General features: G+C 44.9%; 1 protein-coding gene across 1 annotated transcript; it reads left to right on the top strand.

Moving 5' to 3' along the window:
* On the top strand, positions 1-24,806 carry cdh17 (cadherin 17, LI cadherin (liver-intestine)). Its single transcript, XM_012849319.3, has 19 exons — positions 1-87; positions 2,132-2,188; positions 2,592-2,687; positions 3,696-3,830; positions 3,930-4,065; positions 5,791-5,949; positions 6,261-6,413; positions 8,883-9,088; positions 9,180-9,311; positions 9,392-9,542; positions 12,710-12,916; positions 12,991-13,067; positions 13,144-13,332; positions 18,039-18,283; positions 19,580-19,710; positions 20,848-21,066; positions 21,159-21,269; positions 22,629-22,745; positions 24,133-24,806. The coding sequence occupies exons 2-19, from the start codon at positions 2,141-2,143 to the stop codon at positions 24,222-24,224; spliced, it is 2,604 nt and encodes an 867-aa protein (XP_012704773.2). The 5' UTR covers positions 1-87; positions 2,132-2,140; the 3' UTR covers positions 24,225-24,806.

Raw genomic sequence — 24,806 nt, 5'->3', positions numbered from 1 at the left:
GTTAACACGCGGGTTAACGTTTGACCGGACGGGGATGAAGCTTCTGGGATCGCGCTGAGGTCTGACTCACTTGGTCTCTCCTGTAAGGTAAGTCACTTCTGTCCTCTCTGTCCTCGCTCTGTGTGTCGCCGGGTTTGGTCGCGTTAAGGAGAACCTCTCCGGCGTGCAAACACGGCTGCTCGTTTGGACTTTGGTAGATTATTTGATACGTTTGTCAGATGTTTTAAGGGCTGTTGCCAGATCGCTGTGATCTTGACCTGACTTTGGCGAAAGGCCCAGAACGAGGCGTCAGCAAACACGGACCTCTACTTCTTCGATTACGAAGGTTTGCTTCCGACGTCTGTAATTCACACGTACAAAAGGATTGTGTTCATGAGCATTCATGGACACTTTTATTCAGACAGAGGCTGTTTAGTCATTGAGCTAAAAGTTTACGACGAGGAGCTGAAATCTTTGATACCATGGGGCTATTATGTATCTCAGTTTCAATGCGTCACGATAAATAATTTCCTCGTTTGATTTATTTTGACCCCAGATGGATAATAGGAAGGTGGTAACCAGTGGGTTGAATGTATACCAATTCACAGACTGTCATTACTTAACTGGATGTTCAGTAGCAGAAATATATTCCAGTGACAAAGATTTTTTTTTTTATTCGGGAGTCTCACATGATTGTGCCGACACGAAAATTGTGCAAAAAAATGAAAAATGAAAAATGAAAAGGTCATCAGCCAAGACTCAATGTCACCTTCACTAAATGGGTGGACTTCACTCGACTGCAGCTCCCAAGACCAAGAGACTTACTGTCATATTCATGTTAGGAAGATTTTACTAACTAAATGTTTTTTTAAATGTCTTATTAGTTGTGTTTCGTTTATGCAACCACATTTATATTTAGATTAATTCGATCAGTGATCTACAACCTCAGTGAACTTGAGGCCTATCCTGAGCTTTTATGCTGTAAATGAGCAAACCACGGACGTCAAAGCGAGCTGTTTTCTGAACATGGATCCCGCAGGAATCCTTCTTCATCACACTCATCCAAACAAATCCAATTTTTTTTTTTTTTACTTTGATTCAGCCTTATAAACCGTGATAAAGTCACCAGGCTTATTTTTGAAATACCCTGTTGCAGTTAAACCCCGCAGGATCTGGTTTACAGGATGGAAAACCAGCTGGCAAATAAAGAGACTGTTGGCTTTCAGTTTCTCCTGTACGGCCGGTCAGGTCGCTGATTCACCAGACTCACCAAGGCGGAGCCTCCGTTGGGTTAAAGCTCCCATTCACCTCAGAGTGTGCACGTGTGTCAGCTCAAGGACACGCTCCCTTAAGGTGTAGCCGATGTCTTTGTGAATCAATAACTCATCGTGCTGAGGGGAGTAGAGCAAAGAAGCTGCTGCTTAAACAGCCCTGAACTGAAATATTTTAAGCCTCCAGAATCTTTAAATGCAGCCAGACTTACGTTTGTTCCTTCACTGCTTCTTCTGTCAACTTCTTTTAATTTAATTTGACAAAATCTACAGAGCGGTTTTCATTCACTGCGTAACTTGTAGTCGTGGCTGATGAATTCAGGCGTCAGACTAAACCACAAGACCCATGATGCAACTCAGCAAGCGTCACTTTTCCACCTGAGGATTTCTGCACCTAAAAAGCTGCGACTTTAAATCAAGGCATTCTTGTTATAAACCGAGATTAGCTCATTTGTTATGGGATAACGTTTATTTAACAAGGTTTAAAAAATGCTTTATTAATTGGCTGTCAGTAATTATTATCAAGTGTGTTGTATGCTGGTAGGAGTCACATCCCAGCGCTGAAAACACCAATTTCAGTTATATTCAAGTTATATTTAACTTGCTTAAAAGGTTAAATAAGTTATTATGTAAGTAAGCCATTTAGTCAGCTTATCTTAGTTGTTTAAAAGATATTTAATTTAAATTATCCCTGTCTTAATAACCCCTGAGCTGAACTGACTGAAACATGCAGAGAGCCTGATAAAGCGCTGGAGTACAGTGGGTTTGAATGCTTTCATCGGCCTAAAGCCCTGTCTCATTTTGTCACTTCTGCCTCCTTAAACATTTGTTTTCTCTTTCTGCTTTCTCCCACCTCGCCTCGTCCTCCTGCTTCTTCACAGGCTGTGGTAATGACACCCATGGTGCATCTGTTGCTGCTCGCATCCCTGCTCAGCGTTGTGAGTACATGGCACCACCAACTGATACATATTCATCCCAGACACTCAAATCCACCAAGCTGTTAAAGTACCTGCAAAACCACTCCATGTGTATTAATGCCTACATCTGGTGCCTCTGAGGAGCTAATCTTTTTAGTCTGCTGTGGTCATTTGGATGTTTCAATGGAGACCTTTAAAGGAGGCTGCAAGCTGCGGTTTGTCCTCAGACTTTGCTCTTCCACTCTCAGCAGGAGCGTATAGAAGCGCAGCCACGCTCATGTAATTTTGGCTCAATGAATAACTGCCCTCAATGGCTCACTAAATTCCTGTAAGCGCACACAGGTGAACTCTGTGTGACTTTCAGCCGTGCTTTTGGATCTGCTGTACTTGAGGATAATTGACCCAGCTCTCCGTGCTTCGACAGGCTGCAGGGGTGGACCTGGAGGAGAAGAAGGGCCCGTTTGTGGACGTTGAATTAGATGTTCCCGAGGGGACACCCGTGCCCCACCCAGTGCATCAGGTACCTACGCCCATGGATAAGGAGAGGACGCAAAATTAAGCTTGTGTAAAATGCAAAGGAAGGTTTTGTTTATAAAATCACTGAAGCCATCTTAACTTGGGATAAAGACAAAATAAGAGGCAAACAAATTGACTTTTATGTGTTACTTCACAAACATCTAAAACAGCTATGCAATTAATTTAAATTGTTGGGACATTTCGGTATGTTGTTAATCGATAAATGCGTCAGCAACAGGATTGGTTATAAAAAGTGAATCAAAAGAAGGAACAGACTGCAGAAAAATAGCTAAAGACCAACACTTGTAAACCAATGAACAAAACAGTGGTTATTGAACTTATTTCACATTTTCTCACATAACAACCACAGACTTTAATCTATTAAACTGAAGGTTTAGCCAACAGGCCGACACAAAGGGGCAAATACTTTTGAAGTGGAAGGAAAAAACACATGCTTTTCATAAATTTTTACAAAAAAAAAACATATATATATATATATATATATATATATATATATATATATAAGTATGTGTGGAGTGCATTTGTATTGAGGCTGATTTTCTGATTTTTACAAAGAAATTTCTGTGGTAAAAAAATAAATGTGATAGGAATCTAAAAGGCAGCAACACTTATATCCTCTAAAGTCATAAATGATCAATACAAAAAGTTTATTATCGTTTACTGAGTGGGGAAGTAGGGCAGGATTTTGACTTATCTTTAACCTGCTGATCCAGTTGGTCATAATTTAAGTTTGCTGCATTTCCTGAAACCATTTGAATCAGCAAAATGTCTCAAAAGACGGAGAAGTGGAGTTAAATTGATTTTGCTTTACTTGATCAAAGCTTTAATGACAAGAGCAAAATCCACTCTATTGTGTCTCTAATGATATGTTCAATTAATACTACAGCAAAGAGAGAATTATGACTTTGTCATTCATGAACTAAAAGTATTCAGTCTTTGGCTTAGGTCGTGTTCAAGTGTAATCTTTTCCCCCCAATCTTTCTCTGTATAGTTTCAGGTACCTGCAGATGCTAACAATTTCAGGCTGAGCGGAGAAGGCTTGGACACCTTCAAAATATCAAAGGATGGCTGGCTTTACCTGGAGAAACCTCTAGACTGGTCCCAAGAAACCCACTACGCCTTCAACGTAACAGACTCTGTCCTCTACACACGATCCGAGGTAGAAATGCTGCCCAGGCTCACGTTCCTCACGCTGTGTTTGCGTTTGTGTGGCTGATGAATCCAGGTGGAGGCACTGGCAGATGAGAACGTGGTGAAGGGTTTAATAACTGTGACCATAAACGTTTTGGACATAAACAACAACGCTCCGCGGTTCGAGCAGAACCTCTACACGGCTTCGATTAAGGAAAGGACAGCAGCAGGTGAGCTGTCGTTAGACACAAACCTAATATTTTCATTTCTTCTGCTTTTTGGTTGAGAAGGTTTGCTTCACTGTTGGATAGCTGTCATTTATGCATGTTTCAAAACATAAACCCCAAAAAAGTCTGATACTGTAGAGGTCTAAATTTATTTCAGTAGATTAATTGGTTCACCTAAATGAAGGCAATTGTAAGCTACAGATATCTAATATTTCCTCATCATAAGAACATATTAATCTAAGTCTTAATCTAACAGTATATACGATGCTTTGCAAAAGAATCTGTGCCCCTGGAATCATTTAGTTACATAACAATCACAAACTTTAATGTGTTTAATTGGGATTTAGCTGTGAATCCCTGCAGCTCCTCTAGAGTTACCCTGGCCCTCTTGGCTGTTTTTTTGCAGTTCATTTCCAGCCTTTAGTGTCGTGTTTTAGCAGGTTTGATGTTGTGTAGCACGCTTTCGTCACACCCTCCTGACTGGTTTGACTTCTAGCTTTCTGGCTGCTCTCAGCGTGTCCATCTTAAGTCGTTTAGCTCCTGCACCTCTCATTTAACATCTCGTGCCCCACAGGGCGCCATCCTAGAACCCTCACTCTTCATGATTTACCTTCTTCCACCTGGGCAATATTTTTTTGTAAATTTTATATCCATTTCTGTTGCTACATGGATGACGAAACACATTCGGTAAACGGTCTTATGTCACTTCAAACCTCTTAGAATCAAATTGTGATAAAACGGAGCTCCTTCTTATAGGAACAACATCAGCACAACCTAAAAATAGACAGTTTTTCTCTCTCCATGACAGCTCCATAGTCTCCCCCTCATCTCAAGTTAAAAGTCTTGAAACCCACCTGTTCAAGACTGCTTACTGCTTGTAAATTTTTATCTGGTTCTATTGTTGATGTTTAATTTTTAAGGTGTCCTTGAGGATTATGAAAGGCGCTTGTGAATAAAATGTAATATTAGTATTATTTACATTTTCAGATGATGGCTTGAACAGTGCTCTGCGAGATGTTTGAACCTCAGGAAATTGTTTGATTGTCTCACCTTCTTGATGCTGTTTGTTCACTAATGCTGTCCAGCAAACCTCTGAGGCCTTCACAGAACATCTGGATTTATAGTGAAATTAAATCACACACAGGAGGATTCATTTTACTAGTTAGGAAGCTTCTGCAGGCTGTTGCACTTGGTTTTATTTTGGCGTATCAGACTAAAGGGGCTAAACACAAATATGCACCATGCTATCTGATTTTTTTATTGCCAAAAAACTCTCTTTCTCTGTACCATTAAATACATTGTTTGTGTCTGCCAATGAAAAGGTTCAGACGAACTGTTTTACAGGGGAACAAATAAATGTATAGGTTTATTTGAACATCATAAATGTATGACATTATAAAATAACAGGTATAATGTTTGTACTCATAAACCTCACGCCATAAAAAGTGAGACATATATGTAAGTTAAATCTATTTAATAAAAGGTAAAAAATAAAGTAATGAATGAAGTGAAACTGATTGGCTATAGTTTTATTTGTCTGGGATATAAATGCTAGTTCCATATAGATAAACAGAAAAGCTTTTTTCTCCTATGCTGTGATTTTAAAACATGTTCGGACTATTTCTGTTTTTACTCTCTGTTAAAGCTCTGATCCAGGGCCTGTTTTAATTTCCACTGGTGTCAACCCTAACCCTGTGAAATGACCTCCGGTTCTGTTTGTGACCTAAGGCGTCCCCTTCGTCCGAGCGTCTGCTTCGGACCGGGACGACCCGCAGACCGTGAACGCTCAGCTGCTCTACAGCCTGGTCAGCCAGATCCCCAACAACCACAACGTCCCGCTGTTCCAGATCGACCCCGACACCGGAGACATCTCCACCACGAAGGAGGGTGAGATGAACTCCGTCCTCACACGGGGGAACGGACAGACACGAGGCCGGGCAACGCTGAACACCAGGGGAAAGTCTGTAATTTGTCCCTCTCTGCCCGTAATCCATCAGAATAACGCCAGCGTAAATCCAGATTACACAGATCATCTCGTCTATTCAAGATTAGTGCCGACTGGAGGCAGAATGCTTAAATCTGTCGCGTGATGTTGCCTCTGTCTAATCTGAGCGTGTCAGAAAGTGAAACAGGTTTAACGTTACGCATGTCCGTATAAATATTGCTGACTGATATCTAATTTGTGTGTGTTTGAACAGGGGAGGAGAAGCTGAAGGCCAGAGAAGGAATCCAGTATGCCAGGGGAGAAGACGAGAGCATCGATTCCCTTAAAGCAAAGTTTAACGAGTACTGTCCAGCGCAGGAAATCCCGCATGAACAAAACCCGTTCTTCACCTGCGTGGAGAAACAAGGTTTGTTCCCTGAAATCAGAGATGCACCAGTCAGTCGACCAGAGATCGGGATGGGTCGATTTTCCCTTGGCTGTTCCTGACTGGTGCTCAGCAAGTTAATGTAAATCTTTACCGTCCATCAAATGTATCATAACTAAGAGCTTTCACCATCTATCCATCCACTAACACCGTAGACTTTGATGTATTTTGTTTCGGGTTTAAATAAAATACGGATAAAGGTTAGGCTTGCATTTATACAAAAATGGAGGATATCTTAAAAAAGTTCATAATTTTCAGGTGCATTTAAAACTTAAACGTCTAACATAAAACATGCAGCACATTTTTTTTCTCCTTTATGTGTTGTTGTCCACAGGAACAGGGAGTCTGAACGGGTCTTAGTCAGAATCGGCAGGTCTGACCCTCAGTATCAGCTCCAGGAAAGCCCCAATCAGTGAATCATTAAAATATATTTCTATGTGTACAGTGAAGCCCAAGGTTATTCAGAGCCCTGGCAGATTTAGGTTTAGATTAATCTTTTCAATGCACAAAACTGTTTTTGTTCTGACTGAAAGTAATATTAACATTTTGGAGTAGCCCAGTCATGAGTCCTGACTTTATTGTGATTCTGATAAGGAATAAGGGAAGAGAGCCTAAAGACAACTAAAGATTAGGGTGATACCAAGGATGCCAGTCAACCTCAATGACTTGGAGCTAATCACAGGGGATAAATCGTCAAAATACCAGTGAGAACGTTCATGGAAAGGCAACTTTATTTATAGAGCACCTATCATACACAAGATAATCCAAAGTGGGCAAAACTAGACAGAAAAAAATAAAAATAAAGTATGAGCAGAGAAGCGTTGCATAAAAGAACAATATCTTAAAATACAGATATTAAAGGTTCACTTAGAAAAGGTTCCTTAATCAGATTGTTTAATCAAAAAGTTGCCATGAACAGAAATGTTCTGAGTCCGGACTGAAAGGAACCAACAATTTCTGCACATCTCAGCTTTTCAGGGAGTGTTTCGCACAGCTGGCGAGCAGATAGACACTAAATACTTCCTCGCCGGGTTTATGTCTGGTCCTGGTAACACCGAGCATGCAGGTCCGTGACGACGTATTGACGAGCAACTCAGATTTGTCTTTTATAGACCACCAGCAGATATTTAAAGTGGATTCCTTGATAAGCAATGAGACAGAGCAGGGATTTGTCGGTCAGGACTCCTGTTGTCCAAAGACACAGCCAGGTTTCTCACACGCTCTGCGGTCTATTGAGCCGTGATATTAATCCAGAAGTATTTTCTGTCTTGTCTATATCAAATTTTGCCCCATCGACTCACTGATTAAGGTCAGACTGACTCAGTGACCATAGGATCATGAGATATAAAGCTGTGTATTGTCTACATATATATGGTAGTAGATGCTGAAGCATGCTATAATCCAGACAGTGGGATCATATATTATGCATTACATAAAAGTAGCCCAAGAAGGGACACTTGAGGAATTACTTTTTCACTGTTTGCTTTGAAAAATTATGTATTTCTTTTCATTTACAATTTCTAAGAAGAATATTTAATTTCAAAAAATTATTCATACCCTTCTGAACAATCGCAATGTATAGACATTGAATCAATTAAAAACCCTTCCTATAATTGCGGACCATTTTTCCACTGTTGTTTTGACCATTTATTTATTTTGCGTTTGAAAGGCCTCTTTGCCATCGCCCTAATCTTTAGCTACTGTCACAGACTCTCTATTGGGACTTAGGCTGGGCCGACCTAAAAGATTAATATTACTTTCACTTAGTGGAAACATGTGATTAAAAGATTACTTTAAACCTAAATCCGTCAGGGTTGTGAATAATTTGGGGCTTAACTGTGCAGATATACATGTATAATTATGAATCCTTTTCCTACAGTTTAATAATTGTGCTCTATTTTGACATACCATACATAAGAATGTGTGGTTGCGATGTGGAAAAAATTAAAGCGTATGATTATTTTTTACAAGATTTTTCAGGGAAAAGTTACCTTTCTGAACCTCAAAGGCAAAGTAGAAAAACAAATAAATCCAATTACAGCATTTATCAACCAGATAAAGTCCACCTTTAACAGATTAGTACATTAGAAAATGTTCCCAAACATCATGTTTCATGCATTTCTGAGCGTATGTCGACAAAGAGTTGAGCTCCTTTATAGTGAGATAAAAGCTATATGTTCTCCTTTATTTTCTTCTGAAAAAAACAAAAAAACAAAACAAAAACAAACTGCTAATAATATGTGCTGGAGAGAATGATTGATGTGTGTTCTGGTGCAGAACGGCACCCAGCAAATTTCTGAAACACGTTACCAGAGACTTTACTAAAGACAGAGTGAAAACTGAGTTACTGCTCTTTAATCTGAAGACCTCTGTCAAAACAAGCCAGGCTAACTTTCAGGGAGCTATACGATGGCTCTAAATAGGATCTCCCTGTTTCTCCTGCTGTGTTAGAGAAGAGGAGGCGAAACCTGGACCCCCAGGAGGACCCCGACTACACCCTGGTAATCCGTGTGCAGGACATGAAAGGAGCCTCAGAGACGGCTCTGAGTGGAATCGCCAGAGTTAACGTTGTTGTGCAGCCCAACGTTTGGGTCAACCCTGGGCCAATAACCATTAAGGAGAATTTAAAAGGAGACTATCCCCGTATTATCGCAAAGGTCAGACATCACAGAACTACATTGCACCCACTTCTAAACGCCACTTCTGACCCACACGCTGAGAGCCCTTCTGCTTTGTTTCTGCGTCCAGGTCCAGTCCAACGAGCCCGACGCCATCTACTCCTTGGTGCAGAAGGAGCGCCGGCTCCGCTTCCCCTTCCAGATTACACCGAATGGAGAAATACTGCTGACAGAGGAGCTGGACAGAGAAGAGAAAGAGATGGTAGAGAACAGAAGCTGTGATTTGTTGGTGAAATCCGAAACAAGAACAAGCATGCATGCGTCACTCTGTTCTTATTTCAGTACATTTTAGTTGTGTTCGCAAAAGACAACCACGACAGAGAGGTGGACCCACCCATGGAGATTCATGTTGTGGTGGAGGATGTGAACGACAACGAGCCCATGTGTGACATGGAGGAGACTGTGCTGGAGATCCAGGAGAACGAGCCAACAGGTAGGCAGCTAGTGTCTGTGTGATTATTAGTCAATGGTCTCACTGAGCACCTAGACTGGGACGCAGGCGGCCGTCTTCCTCTATCTCATTATCGCTCCCATTAGGTCACGGCAATATAAATAATTAAACTGTAATAAGTCATTTCAAAACTGTTTCAACATATAATAAATCTGTTGAGTAGGACAAGATGTTGTTATCCCAATAGATACCTAAGGCACCGACGAGACACTGTGGCCATCAAGTGGGTGAGGGCATCCCTTGGGTTCTCAAGTGGGCGCCCTCTTTCTTGGGTGTTTCGCTGATAGGCCCACGACACCTCCAGAGGGTTCAGCAGTGAATCCCAGCGTCCCAGGTTCACTCCCATCAACCATCGCACACTTGAGCCCCAGGCCAGGTCCTTCCTCTTGGTCCACAGCCACTTTGGAGAGGTCCTTGATTGCCTGCCTGTGGGCCTTCCCTCGCACCCCCATCTCCCTGAGTAGCCTAGTTGTTGAGCTGGCTATGAATCCCCTGCAGCCTACTTCCACCGGGCGTACCTTCACTTTCCATCCTTGTTGTTGGGCTTCTGCTGCAAGATTGGTGTATCTCAGCTTCTTCCGCTCAAAGGCTTCCTCTATGGCACCCTCCCAGGGTACCGTGAGCTGAGTGAGGAAGACCACAGAACGAGGTCTGGACGCAGGTTGGTGGATGCAATTTCCGGTGGAAAGCACAGCTTTTTGTCCAGGTCTGCCCGCATTTTCCAGTCCTGTGCTCTGCCCAGCTCCCCAATGTCAGCCCTACTGGTGACAGTGAAGCTGGCTTGACCCTCTAGAACAAAAATTGTTGGGATGGAGGCGGGGGGGGGGAGCGCATTTGCACTCATCCGCTTGCAATCCAGCACTGCTACAAGACTTCTGAGCACCTGGTTGTGTCGCCAGGTGTAGCGACCTTGGGTAATGTTGGTCTTGCATCCCACTAAGATGTGCTTTAGTGTTGCTGGGTTTGGGCACAAGGGGCATGTGGGGTCGTCTCCATACCATTGGCCTAGGTTTGCAGGTGACGGTAAAACATCATAAGCAGCTCTGATGGTAAAGCTTGCCCTGAATGCCTCCATCTCCCATAGATCTTTCCAGGAGAGCTTTCTTTTCTCAACTCCTTCCCATGCCATCCGCTGCCCTTGTTTTGTCTGTGCCACGGCTTGTGTGCGCCTTGCTGCTTCCTCTTCCCGCCGTACCTCTTGGACCACCAGCTTGACATTTACTCTGTGAAAAACAAACAGATCTGTTTGAAGGGGAAACATTAAGGTATATAAAGCTACAACAACCCGGCTGCATGTGCCCACATCCCTAAAGGCGGTACACACCAGAACCCTGGTTAACTGGGAATCAATTACAACCGTCCCGTTATGATTCACTCATTTGCATCCAAAACCTGTAGCTTTCAGGAAGGTTACAAAGGATCTAACTTCACATGCGGATCAGGGCCTGTCAAATTCAGCCTCGTACCGTAATATGATGCCATCCATGCAATGTTTTCATGTCTAAATATTTCACAGTCAAGAGTTGGTGGTTTTATAACAAAGTGGAAGAAAAAGGGAGCAGCAGCAACTCAGTCAGGGAGCCACCAGCTGTCTGCAGAGTCGACAGCTACAGACCTACAAACTTCAGATTAGCTGCTCGTTGAGAGCTTCATGAAATGGGTTACGAGCATCCGATGCAGTCTCAGATGCAGTGGTGTAAAGCGTCCCTCCACTGAACTCCTGAAAGGGGCAGACGTGTTTCCTGGAGCAACAAATCGCTTCTTCTTGTCCAGCAATCCAATAGATGAGTCTATGTTTGGTGGTGATATTTTCCTGACTGCATTTTGTCAAGTGTAGATATTGGCACAGGGAGGATCATGGTAATTATGGTATCTGGTTGTTTTTCACACTCCGAAACCTAGTGGAAAACCATATACCGTGTATAATATAAAGTCAGTTAAGCTTCTGGGGTATTGATACAATCGTAGTAGAGGGGACTGTTAATCAGCGTCGGCTTTTCTGATGCAAATAAAACTAACAACAGGCTTATTTTTGACCACTTTTCATTAGTTTGGCATTTGACCAGGGTCAATGTGACTACTGGTACCATGAGGTGACACCTGGATCCTACAGAGGCTGCACAGGAAATCCAGCTCCACCAGGATGGCTCAACAAGAGACATTGCCTGAAGGGTTTGCTGTGTCTCTCAGCAACGTCTCAAGAGCATGGAGGAGATCACAGGAGGCAGGCGATCTCTCTAGAGAGAGCTGGACAGGGCCATTGGAGGTCCTGAACCCCTCAGCAGGACCAGTTTCTGCTCCTTTGTACAAGGAGGAACAGGTTGACTACTGCCAGAACTCCACAGAGGGACCTTCAGGGAGCTGCCGTTGTGAATGTTTCTGAACAGATAATTGAAACAGACTTCATGAGGGAGGCCTGAGAGCTCAACGTCTTTTAGTCGGCCCTGTCGTCACTGCCCAGCGCCGTGGAGCTCGACTGGCATTCAGCAGAGAATGCCAGGATGGGCAGGTTTGGCACTGGAGCACTGATGAGAGCAGGTTCCCTCTGAGCTCATGGGGCAGACGTTAAAGGGTCTGGAGAAGCTGTGGTGAACGTTATGCTGCCTGCAGCGTTGTTCAGCAAGATCGGTTTGGTAGTTGTTCAGTGTTGGTCTGGACAGACATCTCCATGGTGGGACGTACAGACCTGTCCAGGAGGAACAATGGCATCCTGACTGCCGATAGGTATGAAGATGAAATCCTCAGACATCCTCTTTTACGGTGCAGTGGATCCTCCTGGTGCATGATGATACATAATAAGAGTACTCCTGGAGGATACAAGAATTTAAACCGTTGCCTTGCCTCCGTGCTCCCCTGACCTAAATCCCGTTTAACATCTCTGGAACATCATTTAAAACCAGTCCAGGGAGTGAGATGGATGCGGATAAGTTGGTTTTGTGTCTGCTAAACTATTCCTCTCTGGGTTTGGCCTTAGTATCGGGACACATTTCAATGAAAAGGATTTTGTCTGCTTAACTGGGTCAATGGATCTCAAAGAACACCTGCGGAGCTCCCTGAAGACGGAGAGCATGTGTAAGTTGTAGGAGCGGTGATGGAGGGGCTTTCCTGCAGGGTTTCTGAATCACTGGGATTGCTTTCTACTCTTTCAGGCAGCCTCGTGGGACAGCTGAAAGCCCATGACCCTGATAAAGAGGGAACTAGGAATTCTCAGCTGACCTACACCATCATCTCAGAAAATCCAGCCGTACAAAGCAGCTTCTCTATTGACGAATCCTCTGGAAGAATCCAGGCGCTGCGCTTGCTTCAGCGAAAGGAGCAGAAGGTTTACAACCTGGATGTCCGAGTCAGTGACTCAGGTAAGACAGAGGTGGTTTACAACTACATCTTTAGGCAGGCTTGTAGATTTTCACCCATAAATTAATTCTTACAGATTTCAGCACCAACTGCAAGGTCACCGTCAAGGTCATTGACGTCAACAACGAGCTGCCTCTGTTTGAGAAGAGCTACGTGAGTGCTGGAATCACTGTTTAGGGTTAATGGGAGCTGTCTGCATGCCGTTCTCACCCTCTGTGTCTGTGTGAAGTACGGTAACCACTCTCTGACGGAGGACACCGAGGTGGGTCACACGGTGCTGACCATCAGAGCGACGGACGCAGACGAGCCCGACACCGGCAGCTCCTACATCATGTTCAACATCTCCAAAGGAAACGACGGAGACGTCTTCGCTGTGGAGACCGACGGCCAAGGCGTGGGTTACGTGGTCGTTGCAAAGGTGAAACATCGCTGCACTTATGTGCATTCACAGTACATCTCAGTACAAGGCTGTAGTATTTTTTAATTCATGATAATTAGGTATTTATAGAGGTAAGTGATGGTTTTCTTAATCAGTTACTGACCAGATACAATTATTGCTGACTGGATTTCTGAAAGACTTAGGTCGGGGGACTGAAGCTGGTTGTTTTCTTCTGTCTGGGGAGGGTTGTCTGTTTTAATGTTTTAATTTGACGTTGTTTTGGTTTATTATGAATTTTTGATGCCATGCACTTTAACAAGGTTAACTGAGCTTTTACAGAAGAAAAAGGCCCACAGCCTTGGGGATCCTCCATCATAGGTAATAGTGGGCATGAGACGCTTTTCCATGTGCTCCTCCTTTTGTTTCATGGCAAACCCACCTGCAGTGTCTGCTGCTAAAAAATTCAGTCTCAGACCAACAGACATGATCTCAATAGAGTTTAGCAAACTTCATGCTTGCCTTTGCGATGTAGAACAGAAAAGTTTTGTTTTCTAGCATTCTCCCATACCACCTGTTGAAATGTCGATTATGGAGACTTGGGGATGCTGAGATGAAACTTACTGCTGCAGTTCTCCATCAGCGAACATTGAATATATTTTTACTCCTCCCATACCATCCTGCTCACGTTGAGCCAGATCCCAGAACCAGAACCAAACATAGAGAAGAAGCTTCTGTCATGAATCAGAGCAGAGGACCCAGAATTCAACTAGACCAGCAGAGGTTCAGTAAAATAATATTTATTAACAAAATCCAAAAACCAAAAAGGGCAGAGAAACAAACAGTCCAGTTGGGCAGGAACAGACAGAAACGGGGTGGCTCAGATCTCTGGGGAACAAGTGGTCAAAAATCCAAAAGCAAACCAATAAACAAACTTGCAGGAGGAGACTCACCTATACTCAAACAGACGACCTGGCACTGATGTCTGGTCTCAACAGTTTATATGGAGGTGGAAGCAGGTGAAACCGGTGAGAAGTGATTGCAGCAGGGGTGGAGTTAGGCAGGTGTGCAGAATAAGTAATTAGACCAGACATCAGTGCTGAGGCTCAAAACAAGAACAGATCAGACAAATATAAATAGCTGACAAGACAAGTGGACAGAAACAAACTACACACACACGATCTAATAAAGAACAAAACAACCCTGAAGTACAAACCTAAAACAGAAAATAAAGCTAAGACTAAAACTGATGACAAAACAGGATAAACTAACAGTAAACAAGAACCTAGACAAGACAAAACTCAAAGCAACCAGAGAACCTAAGGAAGGAGGGCAAAATACCTTAAACATAAACCAGAACGTGACAGAGCCCCTCCCTTAAGGGCGGATTCCAGACGCCCTAAAACAAGACAGACTAGACCGGGTGGGTGGAGGGAGGTACTGGACGGAGGGCCAGAGTCAAAACAAAAACAACCCAAACCGGGCGAAAGTCGAAAAACAAAAAACAAAGAGTCTGATGGGCATCCTGAACGACGGCCCCGACGAGTCAGGTTCTCTGGCGGGCGTCTCGGACGACGGCCCCGGCGTGTCTGGTTCTCCGGCGGGCGTCCCGGACGACGGCCCCGGCGTGTCTGGTTCTCCGGCGGGCGTCCCGGACGACGGCCCCGGCGTGTCTGGTTCTCCGGCGGGCGTCCCGGACGACGGCCCCGGCGTGTCTGGTTCTCCGGCGGGCGTCCCGGACGACGGCCCCGGCGTGTCTGGTTCTCCGGCGGGCGTCCCGGACGACGGCCCCGGCGTGTCTGGTTCTCCGGCGGGCGTCCCGGACGACGGCCCCGGCGTGTCTGGTTCTCCGGCGGGCGTCCCGGACGGTGGAACGAGACTCTCAGAGGCCAACGCCTGGAGAGAGAGAGAACAAAAACTGGCGCCGGACTAAAGGCTACCGGAGGTGCCGAACTACAGGCTGATGGGGGAGCCTGGCTACAGGCTGCTACTGAAAGAGCCTGACTACAGACGACTAAAGGGGGCGCCTGACTACAGGCGACTAAAGGGGGAGCCTGGCTAATAGCTTCTACAGACAGGGCCTGGCTACAGGCTTCGGGCGACAGGGCCTGGCTACAGGCTTCGGGCGACAGGGCCTGGCTACAGGCTTCGGGCGACAGGGCCTGGCTACAGGCTTCGGGCGACAGGGCCTGGCTACAGGCTTCGGGCGACAGGGCCTGGCTACAGGCTTCGGGCGACAGGGCCTGGCTACAGGCTTCGGGCGACAGGGCCTGGCTACAGGCTTCGGGCGACAGGGCCTGGCTACAGGCTTCGGGCGACAGGGCCTGGCTACAGGCTTCGGGCGACAGGGCCTGGCTACAGGCTTCGGGCGACAGGGCCTGGCTACAGGCTTCGGGCGACAGGGCCTGGCTACAGGCTTCGGGCGACAGGGCCTGGCTACAGGCTTCGGGCGACAGTGCGCTAAAGCTACGGGGAGCTGGCACTGGAGACGGTGCGCTAAAGCTACGGGGAGCTGGCACTGGAGACGGTGCGCTAAAGCTACGGGGAGCTGGCACTGGAGACGGTGCGCTAAAGCTACGGGGAGCTGGCACTGGAGACGGTGCGCTAAAGCTACGGGGAGCTGGCACTGGAGACGGTGCGCTAAAGCTACGGGGAGCTGGCACTGGAGACGGTGCGCTAAAGCTACGGGGAGCTGGCACTGGAGACGGTGCGCTAAAGCTACGGGGAGCTGGCACTGGAGACGGTGCGCTAAAGCTACGGGGAGCTGGCACTGGAGACGGTGCGCTAAAGCTACGGGGAGCTGGCACTGGAGACGGTGCGCTAAAGCTACGGGGAGCTGGCACTGGAGACGGTGCCTTAAAGCTACGTGGAGCTGGCACTGGAGACGGTGCCTTAAAGCTACGTGGAGCTGGCACTGGAGACGGTGCGCTAAAGCTACGTGGAGCTGGCACTGGAGACGGTGCGCTAAAGCTACGTGGAGCTGGCACTGGAGACGGTGCGCTAAAGCTACGTGGAGCTGGCACTGGAGACGGTGCGCTAAAGCTACGTGGAGCTGGCACTGGAGACGGTGCCTTAAAGCTACGTGGAGCTGGCACTGGAGACGGTGCCTTAAAGCTGCGGGGAGCTGGCACGGGAGACGGTGCCTTAAAGCTGCGGGGAGCTGGCACTGGAGACGGTGCCTTAAAGCTGCGGGGAGCAGGCACCGGAGGCTGAGTCTTTGAGTTGCTGGGAGCCGGCACTGGAGGCTGCGCTTTAAAGCTGCGGTGAGCCGGCACTGGAGCTGAAATCGAGGGCGAGTCTTCCAGGACCCCTTCTTGGGGCTTGGGTGGAAGCTGTTCCTCCTGGACCCCCTCATCGCCCGCTGGCGGCGGACCCCCCTGGGTCTCCTCGTCGCCCGCTGGCGGCGGACCCCCCTGGGTCTCCCCTGGAGACTTGGGGAGAGGCGGACCCTCCAGGGCCCCCTCTGGAGACTTGGGGAGAGGCGGACCCTCCAGGGCCCCCTCTGGAGACTTGGGGAGAGGCGGACCCTCCAGGGCCCCCTCTGGAGACTTGGGGAGAGGCGGACCCTCGGAATCTCCCTCCTCGTCGCCGAGCGGAGGCGGACCCTCCTGGGTCTTCACGTCGCCCGCTGGCGGCGACCCCTCAGGGACAGGAGCCGATGCGTCAGCCAGAGTAACCGCTCGCCGGCGTTTGCGGCGGAGGGACGGCTGCGGCAGAGTGCTCCTCCCTTGGGTGTGGCGTCTGGGACCAACACCAGGGGGACAAAATGCCAGCCTGGAACCCTCAAATGAGGCCCACTGCAAATTAGCTCTGTAGGGGACAAAGCTCCAGGGCCGCAGCAGGCTCATCATAGAAGAAGAAAAAAAAAGGTCAGGGAAAAAACAACAAAAAAGTGAACGTGCTGGTCTGGCGATGGGTCCTGTGTTGGCCAGGTCGTTCTGTCATGAATCAGAGCAGAGGACCCAGAATTCAACTAGACCAGCAGAGGTTCAGTAAAATAATATTTATTAACAAAATCCAAAAACCAAAAAGGGCAGAGAAACAAACAGTCCAGTTGGGCAGGAACAGACAGAAACGGGGTGGCTCAGATCTCTGGGGAACAAGTGGTCAAAAATCCAAAAGCAAACCAATAAACAAACTTGCAGGAGGAGACTCACCTATACTCAAACAGACGACCTGGCACTGATGTCTGGTCTCAACAGTTTATATGGAGGTGGAAGCAGGTGAAACCGGTGAGAAGTGATTGCAGCAGGGGTGGAGTAAGGCAGGTGTGCAGAATAAGTAATTAGACCAGACATCAGTGCTGAGGCTCAAAACAAGAACAGATCAGACAAATATAAATAGCTGACAAGACAAGTGGACAGAAACAAACTACACACACACGATCTAATAAAGAACAAAACAACCCTGAAGTACAAACCTAAAACAGAAAATAAAGCTAAGACTAAAACTGATGACAAAACAGGATAAACTAACAGTAAACAAGAACCTAGACAAGACAAAACTCAAAGCAACCAGAGAACCTAAGGAAGGAGGGCAAAATACCTTAAACATAAACCAGAACGTGACAGCTTCAGCAGCAACCGTCTTGCTGCTGCTGCTGCACTGTTTTTAATGTCATAGAGAGCCGTTTAAAAGTCCTGCAGAGACTAATCCAAATGGCAATAACTGATTTTAAACCCAAAAACACGACACGATCTTTGGTCCACTCTGCCTAAAGAGCTGTGTTTTGTTTTCTCCCCATTCAGCCTCTGGACTTTGAGACCTACCCTACCTACAACCTCCAGATTGATGCTCGCAACACAGAGCCCCTGACGAAGAATCTGAAGTACGGCAGCGAGTCCAGCGCCACCCTGTCTGTCTCCGTCCAGGATGTGGACGAGGCCCCACAGTTCAGCTTGGACGTCCTGGATGTGGCTGTTCCAGAAAACTTCACAAAGGGATCAGTGCTGTTGGCAGTAGATGCAAAGGATCCAGAGGGGAAGGAGATCGGGTAAATTTGAGCTATTATGGTGCTTTAGTGATGCTGGTACAAGGAGGAAGAGATAAGAGCAGCAGATGATGCAGAATGGCTGGGCTGTATTCATCTTGTGGTGCTTTTAAAGTTTCTTGTTACCCTAAAGTCGGTCTAAGGAAACCACTTGTTTTGAACTTTGTTGTCTTTAGTTGAAGTAGCTTTTGATATAAAACACACCTTTGCTGCTCGGAAAAACAGATGCTTATTTTAAATCATTCTCATTTTATACATGCATATAAATTATATTGAAGTGCTTATACAAATTAATAATTCACAGCTAGAGAGATATAATCTACAAGATATTAATACCCCGAGGGAGGATGAATCATACTGGGTTCATATGATGTCTGGGAAAGTAGGGATTTAAAATTATTTGTTTTCAGAAAATAGGGAAAATGCTTGTGTTTCCAGAATTTATTCCTTCTCTCACTTCCTTAAAGTTATATAGCTATCCATCCGTCCATCCTTCCACTCGTTCACTTCTTTACAGTATCTAGTATTTTCAGGTTAAATATTAATAGCACGGCAACTATAGAAATGCTGTATCTGCCATAAATTAATGCTAAACTTTTGTGCTTGAACTGAAAAAGAAAACAAATATAAAATAAGCCAAAATTTACAAAGAAGGAAACTTGTCAAACATTCTTCCAAAAGGAATTCATATATGATTGTTTGGTATATATAAAGCAGGAAAGAGGAAAGCATCAATAAAAGGATTTCATTCAAACATCAAGCAACGGTTCTGAATAGGCATTATAATGACATGTAGTTATGAGGGGCAACAAAAAAAGTTCTAAGCTTCTGTTTTTTTCAAGATGATAATAAATCCTTTATTGTTCCACAATGAGGAAATTCAGGGGTCATCCAATTAAGAATTATTCCTATTAATTTAAACATCAGTGTGATTTTTACAGTATTTTTTTTACTTCTTTATTATAAATTCTGGCCAATCTACATCCCGATAACAATACGTTTGAAACAGAGTTTTCAGAGAATAGTGGTTCTTGGTTAGTGTAACAGAAAGGGCAGCCTTTGTTGAGATTAAATGTCAAGCTTTTGTTTGACTGATGGACAGAAAGTGGCTCTTTTCTGACTTCATGAAGCTTGTAGGATGGAAAAATGGAAACAAAAATGGAAACGAACCCCTAATAACCTGCCTCGAGGAGTTTATACCTCCAGATCCACTTTGACAAGGCTGTCTGCTAGTTCAGGTCACAAGTTCAGAGTGTGTTTTTGTCACCGCTGAGCTGATGGTTGTGTGTCTGTGTGCAGCTTTAAGATGGAAGGCGACTCTCAGGGCTGGTTGGAGATCAATGCTGCCACCGGCGAGATCAGGACCAAAGACAACATGGACAGAGAGAAGCTGGAGACCTTTGAAGTCACCGTCACTGCCTTTGAGAAAGGTGAGTGGAGGCAAAGTGGCAGCAAATCACTGTTAAAACCCAGATCTGGGGACTGGTAGGAAATGTGGCTTTGGCCTATTCCAAGCATCGATAACTTAAAAATAACCTAAATTTAGGGTGGAAACATGTTTAAGTGCCAGAAAACATCCTCAACTCATTAAGACAAAATAAGATTCATGATCACAATAATAACATGATTACTGTGATTTATTGTTAAAGTCACCATTTGACCACTTTTGATACTTAAAACCCACAGATTAGTAAAACTCCTTCAAAAACTAAAATAGGGGCAAATTATTGCTGTTTTTAACGTTATAGATCAAACTGGCCCTGCGGCTCTTTTTATTTAGATGCTAAACAAAGTATTTCCTGTTTGTGTCTTTTAAACAAAGAAAATAAAAGTATGAGCGTATAAGCCATTCTTTTTTTTTAAAAATCTGTATTTACTGCGGGATAATCTGGTCCTGATTTGACATTCTCTTCTAAATGTTGTAATAAGCAGTGAAATGGTCCTTTACCACATTGTTAAACTTGGTGAATCTTTCTGGTTTAAAAGTGTTTGAAAAACTGCGAGGGGGAGGGGGGGGGGTAGAAATTTCAGGAAAAATGTGGGGTCTCAAAAGATTTTCTGAATATTTAACTTAAAGCTATAGTTGGTAATCCTGTTCAGAAACACTTTTTGTTATACTGAGTGAAATGATCCTTCCCTCCTGAGAGTAGTAATGTATTATGTATTCAGAAAATGGATGAAAATAAATCGGACCTCTGTGAGAGCTGTTGGCCATTAAAAACTCTGACCAATCCCTGCCATTCGGTCTGAATGGAAAGAACCAATCAGATGCCTTCATGCCTCATCCTGCTCACTTCCCCCACTGTCCCTCCTCCTCCCCGTCCATACTCATTACTTTTCACTGTTGCTGGAAATATTCAGCACACCCCTGTGCAGAAATACCGTGTTAGCTAGGAGAAGAAGGGAGAAGAGCCCTCAGGTTGTAAGGTTAACAACCCTAAACATAACACTTTCAAATCTCAAATCTTACTAGCTTTCCAACACTACCAACTATAGCTTTAACCCTAGAACTGCTTGTCTGGTTTTATAATGCCCATACCGGTGTTGCCTCTGACTCGCCTCCACAGGGAACCCCGAGAAGTCTTCTGAGCGCGTCGTCCATGTGCGGCTGCTGGACGTCAACGACAATCTCCCCAAACTGACTGAGACCCAGTCCTTCATCTGCATGCAGAACCTCAAACCCGTCATCATCAAGGCTGAAGACTTGGACAGCGACCCCTTTTCCGGTCCCTTCAATTTCACCTTCTCAAAGAAAACCGCCAACTGGAAGCTCAAGCAAATCGATGGTGGGCCCGTTAACGTCGGAAACAGAAAAGGACTTTTCTGAACTAAGGTTTGGGCCTTTATGTGTCCTAATTTGGTTCTTTGTGTTGTCCAGATTCATCGGCTGAACTGCATTTGGCCAAAAAACCCATCAAAGAAGGAACGCACTCTGTGACAATCGACGTTAAGGACAAGGCGGGCATGGGAGTCCCCCAGCTGTTTCAGGGTAAGCTATCCGTTCAAGTTAGCTTCAAACCAAACCTCACGCCTTTACGTTTCTCTTTATGACGGGTTTCTTCTGTCCAGGTACCTGACAATGTCAGAAAATTGTGCAGCTTGTGCCTAAAAATTCAGAAAATGGACAAAAGCAGAAAAGAAGAGGTGTAAAGATGATCTAGAGCTGATAGATTCACGCGTTTAACAATTTAACTATTCAGCAAAGACCTGAAACAGACGGAAGATCTACTGCAGGTTTTCAACCAATAACTCTTTGAGAAAATTGGTTTTAAAAAAGCCCCTGAAATGCAAAGAAAACTTGGAGAGAAAACTCTAGAAAATCTGATAATTTTACGAAGCAATATTGCTCTTTGGAGGCACTTCTTGATAACTCAATAGTTTTAACAGAACCATAAACCCCGCTCCGACATATCATTTGGAATATAAAATGCATCAATCTGAATTTTATGACACCTCCTTGTTTTTAGTTTTGTTTTTAGTGAAGCTTTGACTGCCAATATTGATTTGTCTTGAAGAACACACATCGCTGATACTGACACCATAAGCTTTAACCTTTAATAGTTTACTTCTTCATGCAGTAACAGCATCCACACTGAGGATGTGGTGCTGCTATACCACCCTGTTGGACTAAAGTAGGCTGTGCTCACTAGGCATAAAAAAACCCCCAAAAACTTTGAAAATGGTCCAACTCTGGTCAACAGAAGGTCTGTTCTGTTGCTGGATCGCTACCTCAAAACTAAAAATTGTTTCTAAAAACAAAAATCGGACAAGATTATTCACTCAAGATCTAAGGGAAGAATAGACTACTGATTTCAATAAAGGCATTATAGTCTTGCTTCATTGTCAAAAGCTATAAAGCCATTAAAACAAAAAGATCAGTTCAGTTAGCAAACCCAATAATAGTTCTGCACTGGGGGCCTTTTCACGTGATAAGTGGGTTAAAACCTCCCAGGAACACTGCCAGAACCTGCTGTCTGGCTCTGAGTCCTGTTTGCAGACGGTTCTTACTGTGGACGGCCGCTCTGTGTGCTATAGATGCTCCCCACGAAGGGGTTCAATGATCCTGACACTGCAGAAGTCCTTAAAAGTGTCAATTTGTGTTTTCATATGGAGAAAATACTTGTGGTATTAGTTGTTGTGGGTTATTTAATGTCTTGTTTGATTTGTTTACCGCTAACAGCTGCTAGTTTATATATTTTAGCAATAAGCCTGACTATCAGTGAGGGTTTAATCATTTTCAGTGAGACTGATATGAGTTTCCGATATGTTAGCCTCACCTCAGCAACCAGGAAAATCTACAGATTCAGGCAAATGACGCTTCCCTCTATGTCTCCTCTCTGCTTCCCAGTGAAAGTGTGCAACTGCACAGCCCTCGGCTACTGCTACATGCCACCACACGGCGTGGACTTCAAACCCCAATTAGGAACCACCATCGGGATCTTGGCAGGCATTCTGGCATTCTGCGGTAAGTCCAAGTAACACGAAACTGAAGCGCAGCTGAAACCAGAAGCTTAGAAACGCTCCAGAACAAAGAACCAGTGACTTTTTTTCCCCTGGAGACTGAACTTCTCAGACTAAATTTTAAAACCTTTTCTTCCAATTCAGATGTTGACAGGATGTTGACAGGACATTTTCTTGGTGTCGGAATCATATGACTCGGTTTCTAACATTTCGGGTATCGTCCTACAAGCAGCTAACAATCGTTTGCTTGAGTCTTGGTTCATTCCTCCTTACAGAACGGGTGTAACAGATTCAGGCTTGTAGGACACCCGGCTCACACGCACCTTTTAGCTCCGCCCACACCTTCTCTATTGGACGGAGGTCAGGACCTTATAATGGCCCCTGTTGTGGTCGAGCTTTGATTTCCTGTCTGATGTCTGGAGATGCTGCTTCAATACTCCCACGTAATTGCAATGCGTGGGAAGTTCAGACTTGACCAGATCACGTTGACGGAGGAAGGAAGATGACCAGATGAAGCCAAAGAGTCCCCAGCGAGGGCAGAGCGAGTCACAGAATCCCCAGGAGCAGCTTGAAGCAGGCGGAGTCCCAGGTGGAAAGAATTGGCCTGATTAGTAGCAGCAGGTGAAACTGATAAATGTGAGCTGAGCGGTGACTGGGATGGGTGGAGCATAGAGTGGAGAATGATCAGCCAAACCGTCCAAAAAGCCGAATCATGACACCTAATGTCCTCTCTTCATGATATAATCCCACAACACGACACTGCCATGTGCTTCACTGTCGGGATGGTGTTCTCAGGCTTGAAACGTTGCCTCTTCCTTCCTCCAAATATAAAAATGGTTATTATGACCCAAAACCTTCAATTTGAATTTCCAACCCAGAGATTATGCCCATAGTCCATCAGTGCAATTGCAAGATGTAATCTGTCTTTTCCTCTTTCTTTTGACGTGATGACTTCTTCCATGCTGAGTGGCCTTTCAGCCCATGTCGGTTGAGGATAACAAGCTTCAGTGTTTCCCTTTTGTTCAGGGGATGATTCAAACATCTTGCACCAAACGTCTGGGATCCGTCTCTTGTCTCAAATGTATGATTGTACACCCCCCATGGTGTTTAGATCTGCATGTATTTGTGTGAGCGAATGAGCATAGCGCCTTCAGGCAACGGAAACATTTATCCAAGGCTGAAGATGAGCTGTGAAGGTTTTCCTATAGTGTCACACAAGGAAGCACTGTGTTTGAGGTGATGCCGTCAAAAGCTTAAAAAGACATTACATCTTGTCTTTTTCTGATTATTTAAGCTACATTTTTGGCAAAAGTCTTGATTGGAATAAGGTCATTTTTTTGTGTCTATTAAGCCTTCTGTCTCAGCTGACTTGATATTCACTCTTTTCGCAGTTATCGTCTTCATCATAGCGGTCAAACGCTCAGATAAAAAGAACAAGAACAGGCAGCAGCCCGAAGACGGCGACCAAAGCCCCATGATGTAGAGACAAGAACGAGAAGTTTTATTTATATATGGAAAGTGACCTTAAAGGAGGTCTGCACACAACGTGCCCCAAAACCAAATCTTTATTGTTGGGATGTTTTTTTTTCCAGTGCCTTTTCGCTGTTTGAGCTGTGTGAGACTCTACAGTCCACTCATGCATATTTATTTACAGTGAGCACCATCACTGCTAAATAAACGGAGGAAATGACACACGCTATAAAAGAAACTTTAAGAAAAATCCATTCATTCCCTTTGAAGTCATCAGAAATGTGTTTTTGGCTTATTTTATTCCAACATTTTATGAGTGGACTTTGATTATTAGGTGCTGTGCATACTAAATTCACTCGGTAGGCCAGCTGAGCTTTCTCACAGCCTGTTGACTTAATATATGAAAATGACTTTCAGACTGGCTGGTTCATTAGCAGCTTTGTCGTTTCCCGTGATATAAAGTGTGTTTTTTTTTCTCCCCCCGCCAGCCAGTCTGCAGATGTTAAGTAACATGCTAATGAACAATTATTAGACTGTTTTTTTAGTAAAGTGCAGTGAGTGCTCTGTTTCCCAATAAACAGAAACCTGGAATTTA

Source organism: Fundulus heteroclitus, chromosome 3, assembly GCF_011125445.2.
Source record: "Fundulus heteroclitus isolate FHET01 chromosome 3, MU-UCD_Fhet_4.1, whole genome shotgun sequence".
Lineage (NCBI taxonomy): Eukaryota > Metazoa > Chordata > Actinopteri > Cyprinodontiformes > Fundulidae > Fundulus > Fundulus heteroclitus.
The sequence above is the reverse complement of the archived record's forward strand: the minus strand, read 5'-3'. Positions and strand labels throughout refer to the sequence as shown.

Excerpts from the sequence above, each read along its gene's own strand:
- cdh17 (XM_012849319.3), top strand. The coding sequence starts at position 2,141 with ATGACACCCATGGTGCATCTGTTGCTGCTCGCATCCCTGCTCAGCGTT. Across the intron at positions 5,950-6,260 it reads CATCTCCACCACGAAGGAGG|GGGAGGAGAAGCTGAAGGCC; the intron begins GTGAGATGAACT and ends GTGTTTGAACAG. Across the intron at positions 9,543-12,709 it reads CCAGGAGAACGAGCCAACAG|GCAGCCTCGTGGGACAGCTG; the intron begins GTAGGCAGCTAG and ends CTACTCTTTCAG.